The 6899-nt window shown below is 39.0% G+C and overlaps 2 protein-coding genes across 2 annotated transcripts in view; one reads left to right on the forward strand and one right to left on the reverse strand.

Annotated features, from left to right (window-relative positions):
- Window positions 1-2660, forward strand: part of CTNNAL1 (catenin (cadherin-associated protein), alpha-like 1) — a gene marked incomplete at its 5' end in the record, with an annotated part of 34757 nt that extends 32097 nt beyond the window's left edge. Inside the window, 4 exons of the mRNA XM_010020545.1 lie at window positions 309-365; window positions 505-624; window positions 2204-2287; window positions 2416-2660. Coding sequence (XP_010018847.1) covers window positions 309-365; window positions 505-624; window positions 2204-2287; window positions 2416-2577 — 423 coding nt within the window. The remainder of the gene's footprint in view (window positions 1-308; window positions 366-504; window positions 625-2203; window positions 2288-2415) is intronic.
- A 1163-nt stretch (window positions 2661-3823) lies between these two features.
- On the reverse strand, window positions 3824-6380 carry FAM206A (family with sequence similarity 206, member A; the record flags this gene model as incomplete). The annotated part of the gene is made up of 5 exons (XM_010020547.1): window positions 3824-3952; window positions 4021-4090; window positions 4162-4238; window positions 4956-5085; window positions 6061-6380. Coding segments are annotated over 5 exons (726 nt in total), but the record flags the coding sequence as incomplete, so codon positions are not given.
- Between the last annotated feature and the right edge of the window lie 519 nt (window positions 6381-6899).

Consider the following 6899-nt stretch of genomic DNA (forward strand, 5'->3'; position numbering starts at 1 on the left):
ATGGCAGGTGTCATCTACCCACAAAACTCTTGTGAGCTGCTACAGTGCAAAAAATAATTGGAAGCCAGGTTTTTTAATATGTAAAGGAAAGCACTTTAAACTTTGCTTATCTGGGAGAATGGCAATTAGTGTAGCTTTTTATTTCAGAAGTCACCACAAACTGCCGAGTTGTTAATTATAAATGTATACAACTATTACAGATATTTCGGACTCCTTTTTACTTTATAGCACGCTATTGAAACAACAAAGGAAAAGAGCCTCATCTTCTATTGTGGTTCATTTTGTTCCATGCTTTCTCCCGATTTCAGATTTTTGCTACAGAGGGCACAAAGCTTGCTTCAGCTCTTCATGCCTTTTCTGATCAGGTGAGGTATGACCTCTAAACCAGCTGTTCAGCTTTCAGTACTTGTAATACTGCCTAAAAGCTGGTTGTGCTGTCTTCTCCATTAACTTAATATCAGAGTCTTTAACACAGTGGTTTTGTCTTCCTGAAACACATTTCAGGTACGTGTTGATGATAAACCTCTGCTTCTATTGGAGGCCGAAAAACTGATCTCTATGTGCAAGCAGCTCCAGATAACAGCTAAAGCTTCTGTTCAGGGTAAAAGTGCTACATTTACAAAGGTGAGCTAAAAATGATATATATTCCTGACCTAACTGGTTTTGAAATATAGTAACCTACTAATTTATGTTCCTGTTAAAATATGAAACAGTCCATGACAAGTGAACTTCTTGGATTGACAGAGGACTATAAAAATTAATAAGCACAAAATTTTATGCTGTGTGCAAGCATTTTTCTGCTATGCAGTATGTCATTGCTGCTGTTACTTCTGTAGAAGAGTTTACTTCAGCTTGAAGTACTGTTTTGCACTTGGCAGGATACGAGAAGCTGATGTGCGAAGTATAGAGGAAGAACAGTAAGAACTGCTACTTTTGCTGAAAATGTTTTGTCTGTGAGACATCCCTCACTGATAACTGTAATCCAAACCATTTACCACACCATCTTGTCTCAGGAGGGAGTTTTCTTCAACATGGGTGCTGTTGTTTTGTAGCTTTTTCTTCTCCCCCTTTACCAGAGAAGGGCTTCAGTAAAGTTTATCCTAACCTGACCCCCATCATTTGTGCTGAGTTTGGTGGGAGGCAAAATATGGTACACTGGCACCCAACATATATAGTTATCCACTAGAACTTCATTCAGAGAAATATGAGCTGTAGTTGTGTAACTCGCTAAGAAAGGACTTCAGTGTTCAAAGTATGAATGAAGGTAATTTGTATTTCCACTTCTGTAATAAATATTGTTATGCTTGCTTCTCAGAAAGTGGAGTCTACCCTAGACTACCCAGAGTTTATTCTGATATTATTCATGTATTTGTTATAAGTAAATATGTATACAGCTGCCATGTAAGTTTAAGCATTGCTACCACAAGAAGCAGATCCACAAACCTTAGCAAGGAATAGAGGTCAGGCTTTCTGAAGAACTTCAAGTATCCCTGAGCAACAGTATGATCAATGTGAGCAAGACCATTTTCTGTGCACCTGGATGTTTGTTTCCAATGAGCTATCGAAAAGATGTTTCAATTTTACAGCAGGGAATCAGGGCTACTGCTTGGTTTGGTTTACACTCTCTAGCTAAACTGAGTGGGAACCCCAGTCTGTTTATGCAGGGTAATGTATCACTACAGAGGGTTAATAGGCTATCAAATTAATGTTTGTCAAGGGCCCAGACTTGTGACCTGTGCGGAGTGTTAGACTTGAGGCATAAACTCAAATGCTTTAAGATTTAGCTGACCTTTACTGTAACTCCTAAGGTAAGGCTTACATGATGCATGGCTTTCTAAATCATAGAACTGACAGAACATAAAACTAAAGAAAAACATGAAGAATTGTGACAAATTATACTTAGATGGTAAGAGCTTCTTTCCAAGGCACTTACATTACTGTTTAATATAATATTATTATTAGTTCCTTCTCCTGGGATGTGTGTCATTCCCTTCTACTTCCTAGCTCAAGTCTTGGGTTAACAGAAGGGATGCTGTTGCTTTACACATACTATTTAAATTCGAAAAGGGTAGGCAAAACCTTTTGATTAGAAGGGACAAATATTACCTAGTCAAGCTTGAAATAGATGATCATCTCATGCATTTAAAAAATTGCCTAGTAAAAGTAATGAGTGTCTTACTCTACTCTTACTTGTTTTGTTTAGGTTGATGCATGCATTCTGAAAACAAGGAATGTGATGACTCTGTTATGCCAACTTCTTCCACTTAGCTGCAAATTACTGAGAAAGGTGAGTACTTGGTTAACCTTCAGTGTTTTCAATTTCAGGTTTTGGGGTTTTTGTTGTTGCTGTTTTTTGTTTCTTTAAAATTTTTTTTCTTTTTCTTTTTCTTTTTTTTTTTTTGTTAATCTGTGCAGAATAAAGCAGGAAATGGCTGCCTTAAACCTGCGCCACCATGGAGAGAAGACAGAATACGGATTGGTACAAATGCACATACACCAGAAAGGAGAGCTGAGACATTTGGCATCAAATCTCTAGAAAACCATCTAACAAGCATGACATTTTTAGAGAGCAAGTAATTAGAGCACTTAGAAATGCAGGAACTCCCATCTGAAAATAACACTTGCTGAATTTTCAATATTGCTTTCATTTGTGGAAAGTCAAATCAGGTTAATTTGAATTAAAACTGTTGACCTTTGTCACATCTAATAGATGTCCCTTTACTTGGCAATTACAACACCAACTGGTCTAATTGTTACATATTTTTGTAATGTGAATGCCTTTCCTATGCTCACTATTGATACTGGTTTTGTAATTAATGCTTATGAATGTCTTAATGGATGTTTCAACCCAAAGATGCTGCTAATAGACATTTTAAGTAAAGAATCTTGTGCTGCATATGCTATATGTAACACTGCTGTTGAAGTCTGTATACTCATCTCTGGCCTATTTCAGTCTATATATTTGGTAAAGCAGAATCAGGAATACAGTCTGAAGGGCTGTGGCCTAAAGCACTGAAATCTTACCTTAGTTGTGAGTTATACCTGCAATGAAGTAGTTCTAGGAAAAAATAAAAAAGCCAAACTCTTTCAATAGCTGCATCACTGAATTTTAATCTTGTTGAAATGATTCATATTTCCAAAAGTGTGTTTCTAAGTGATTAAGTCTTGCCTCAAACCCTTTTTCTTTAACCCTCTTTATTTGTAGATGGCAGTTCTTGTTCCCTGTTTCATTAAAACTTCCTGAGCATAATTTGAATTTTATGTAGAATCACAGAATTATTATGTAGACTTTACATTATGCCATTTAAAATTTAATAAAATAGATACTGATTATGGCAAACTTCTGTACAAAGGGCAGCATTTGACTTTGGGATACCATGAAAATACAACCTGGTGTGAAATACATATTTTCCAGTTTATCTGCTCTTTGTACACAGGCTTCCATTGCATTCTTGTTTTCAGTTCACCTCTGTCAAACTCCATCTTGTATTAGTGTAGCTAAATTAAGTGATGGCTAAATCTTATAATTTTTCTGTATGCATTATGCTTGCACAGAGCAGAAGCAAAGCTGCCTGTGGAACATAAATACTCTCCAACATATCCTGTGCTTATTTAAAAACTTGTAGTGCTAGAATTCGGAGAAAAAACAGAAAGCAAATCTTAATATACAAACTATTTGAACTGGTTTATTCTTATATGAATCAAGCATTTAAGTTCCACTTCTATACACAGGCACTAGGCCTTTCAATACTGTTAAAGTTACAGCGTACAATAAAAGTAGCTTATGTAGTATCAAATGTGGGTGATAACTGTATTATTAATTTCATGAAGAAGAATTAAGACGTTTCAACAAAACTTCCTCGTACTCCTTCTGCGTCAGAAGTCCTTGAGTTATACTCTTGCTTTCTTCAAATTTGGGTAGAACCACTGCAATGTATCCCTCGGTTGATGGCTAAAAAGCAATGCTGAAGTTAGCAGTGAAATAAAAGTTAGACAATACAAAGGAAGAAAGTGTCTTACCTTTTCTTGCAGAATAGTGGGATTGCTAAGAATATTTTCATTCACTTCTATCAGTCGCCCTCGTATACAACTGCAAAAGAGTTTAGATTCAGTAGAAGCGCAAGGTGGGTCACAGTAAGAAGAGAAAGAGAAAAACCTTACCTATAAATGGTGTATTCCTCGCCATCTGTTGAAGATATCCTGCACAGAGGGGCAAGTTCTGTTAAAAACTGAGCTCCCTGGGTTTGAAAAAGAAACAAACATATATATACTTTTAATTACACGGGTCTTATTAAAGGATTACCAGCAGCCACGGAAGTTTGTAAGCTTCCCAGAACAAAGCAAGGCATCTTGATAGTTACAAGTCATAGCAAGTACACTGCTGTGCTTCCCTGCAGAAGGGAAGACAACTTAGTTACGTACACAAATTAAAGACAAGTTTGTTAAGAGCTTATGAATTAAGTCATAATTAAATTTCTTGTGGAATAACAGACTTGTTGGTTTTGGATATTAAAATCAGGGGAGAGAGGAGAAAAACATCACCGTTAATTTCAATATAACCAGGTTAAGCTACACATATTTGAAAACCCACCATGAAACACACTAAACTAGCCCCGAGGACTGTTAGAGAAAAACTGTAGTCTCCAAATCCTTGCCATTTTGGTGGAAATAAATTTTCACCTTTTCAGGCATGTTAAAGTGCCTCTGTACATTATGAAAAACAAAATTATTAGACATGACTGTTAGCTTTGGTTTGAGCCCCCCTGGAAGCTACCTGTGCTGTAGGAGCTCTGTTAGGGGCCCTATCTGGGACAGTTAAACAGGCACCTCTGGAAAAAGTCTAAATTCTTCAACCATGGAGGGGCTGTTTTAAAACAAAATGTAATGGTAACTTTGGTAAATTCCAGACAGTGTGAGAGATTAAAAGGAAAACTAACCAAACCAAAAAGCCATACCCTTTTTGACTTCCCAGAGACTTTATTCTGGAGTCTGCTACAGTTGGCACTGATTTGGTAATTAATGCTTTTAATTGTTTTTCCACTTTGAAGAAGAGGATGGGCTTCTGCCAAGGTGATGACACAGATTCTGCAAAAGAGAATGTAATTATTATGCTGTACTTGAGAGAAGCTATGCTCTTTCATGCAAGCTCCACACCATTCTCTGCCTCTACCGGTGGGATTTGAAATTACACTGACTGCTTCATCTGGGTTCCTCCTCCAAAATCCTCGAAGGACTTTTAAGTGTTGAGAAAGCTGTTGTCTCCCTTCACTCCTTATAGCACAATATTCTCCTCTCTCCAGTTTAGCGAGAAAATTAAGCTGATAGCTCAGCCTACTGTGGTGGGAGCCACAGGACAGGACCAGGCTCAGGGTGGAAGCAAGGACAGACAGGGCTGGGGGACAGCATGAGAATCACTCAGGGTAACTTAGAACACAGTTTATCAGAGCTAACAAAGGAGAACGGAGGGTAATTGTTGGCTGTAGATCAGAGAAAAATTTTAATTCTTCCCTTACAAAAACATCAGATATAGGATCAAATGGGACTTGCTCTCTTCAGGGCATCTTTCCTGACATCTGCTGTACTAAACTGAATGACAGTTGCATTCTGACCTAACACAACCCCCACAGAAGATGCTTTATTCCAAGATACCAGACTGGATCATCAAAAGCTGTACACTTCTTAGTTAAACAGAACCACAGCTTTTTATTTAAAACAGCCACAGCTGTTCTATCCTGTGTTACAACCCATGGGAGCATACTTGGTTCACTTTGCTGATGGCTGAAGAAGATACTGAAGATGATCAAGTAAAGCACAGTATGCTTTTGTCAGAAAATGTAACCCAAGGCAATGTTTCCTCAGAACAGCTAAAGACCATTATTGGTGAACAGTTACAGCAGATGTATCCTTTGGTGATCTGGGCTTTAGTTAACCTGCTGCTTGTGTTTTATCTTTTTCTAAACGTGGGTTGTTGCCATGAAACTGGAGATGTTGAGACAAGCCCAGCCGTAAAGGCTCAGCCCACGTTCATCCCTGGGCTAGAACTGTGTTTAATGCACAAACCTGGAGAGCTCAGAACTTGCCAGTAAACGAACAGAGGTGAAGCTATTCTGTTTTAAGAAGAGTTTGAAACCTAGAGCAAGGACCAGAACTGACAGAACAGTAACTGTAGAGAAAACCACAGCACAGAACCAGGTCTTTCTCTGCAGATGCTGCAGCCATCTCCGTGCACTCCTCTTTGCAAGTTCTTGCTGCGCAGCTTCCCCACAAGAGGGAGCTGGGTCCTGATGAATGCTTTCAGCTACCTCCTCCTGACCCCAGCCACCTTCCGAGGGGAAGATGACAAACCATGTATTTGAGCTGTCACCTATTAGAGCTGAGACCTGGCAAAACAAAAAATCAACAGGAGCAGGAAATCCCCTGGGAACGACCGACACCTCATTGTCCCTCAACACATGAGCGACTGGCACTGACAGTTTTTGCACAGACAGTAGTTAAGTTCTGTCCTTCCCTTAGGGGCCCAACACCCCAGAAACGCTCACAATGCCACCACCCACCCTGCACACAGGACAGGCTTCAGCAGCAGCAGGGCAGGAGCTGGGGAAGGGCAGGTATGTTGTTAGAGCCCACACCAGGTACAGGGTTGATTTATTCCAAATGACTGGATATCCAGCTACATCGCAGTGGAAACAGTGTTTGACACTTTGCTTCCTACCTTGCATTCACTGTCTGTAGCATACAAACGTACAATTAAAAGCAATTAAGTTGTGTACAGAAAAAGGTGAATGTTCAAATTGAGGAAATTAGTTTCCTAGAAACCAAGTTACACACTCTACTAAACGTCGTTACAGAGAAGCCTTGGAATGTTGCATGTCTGTGACTGAGGACGATGCACCGGGACC

This window comes from Nestor notabilis, unplaced genomic scaffold (assembly GCF_000696875.1).
Source record: "Nestor notabilis isolate BGI_N333 unplaced genomic scaffold, ASM69687v1 scaffold18278, whole genome shotgun sequence".
Taxonomy (NCBI): Eukaryota; Metazoa; Chordata; class Aves; order Psittaciformes; family Psittacidae; genus Nestor; species Nestor notabilis.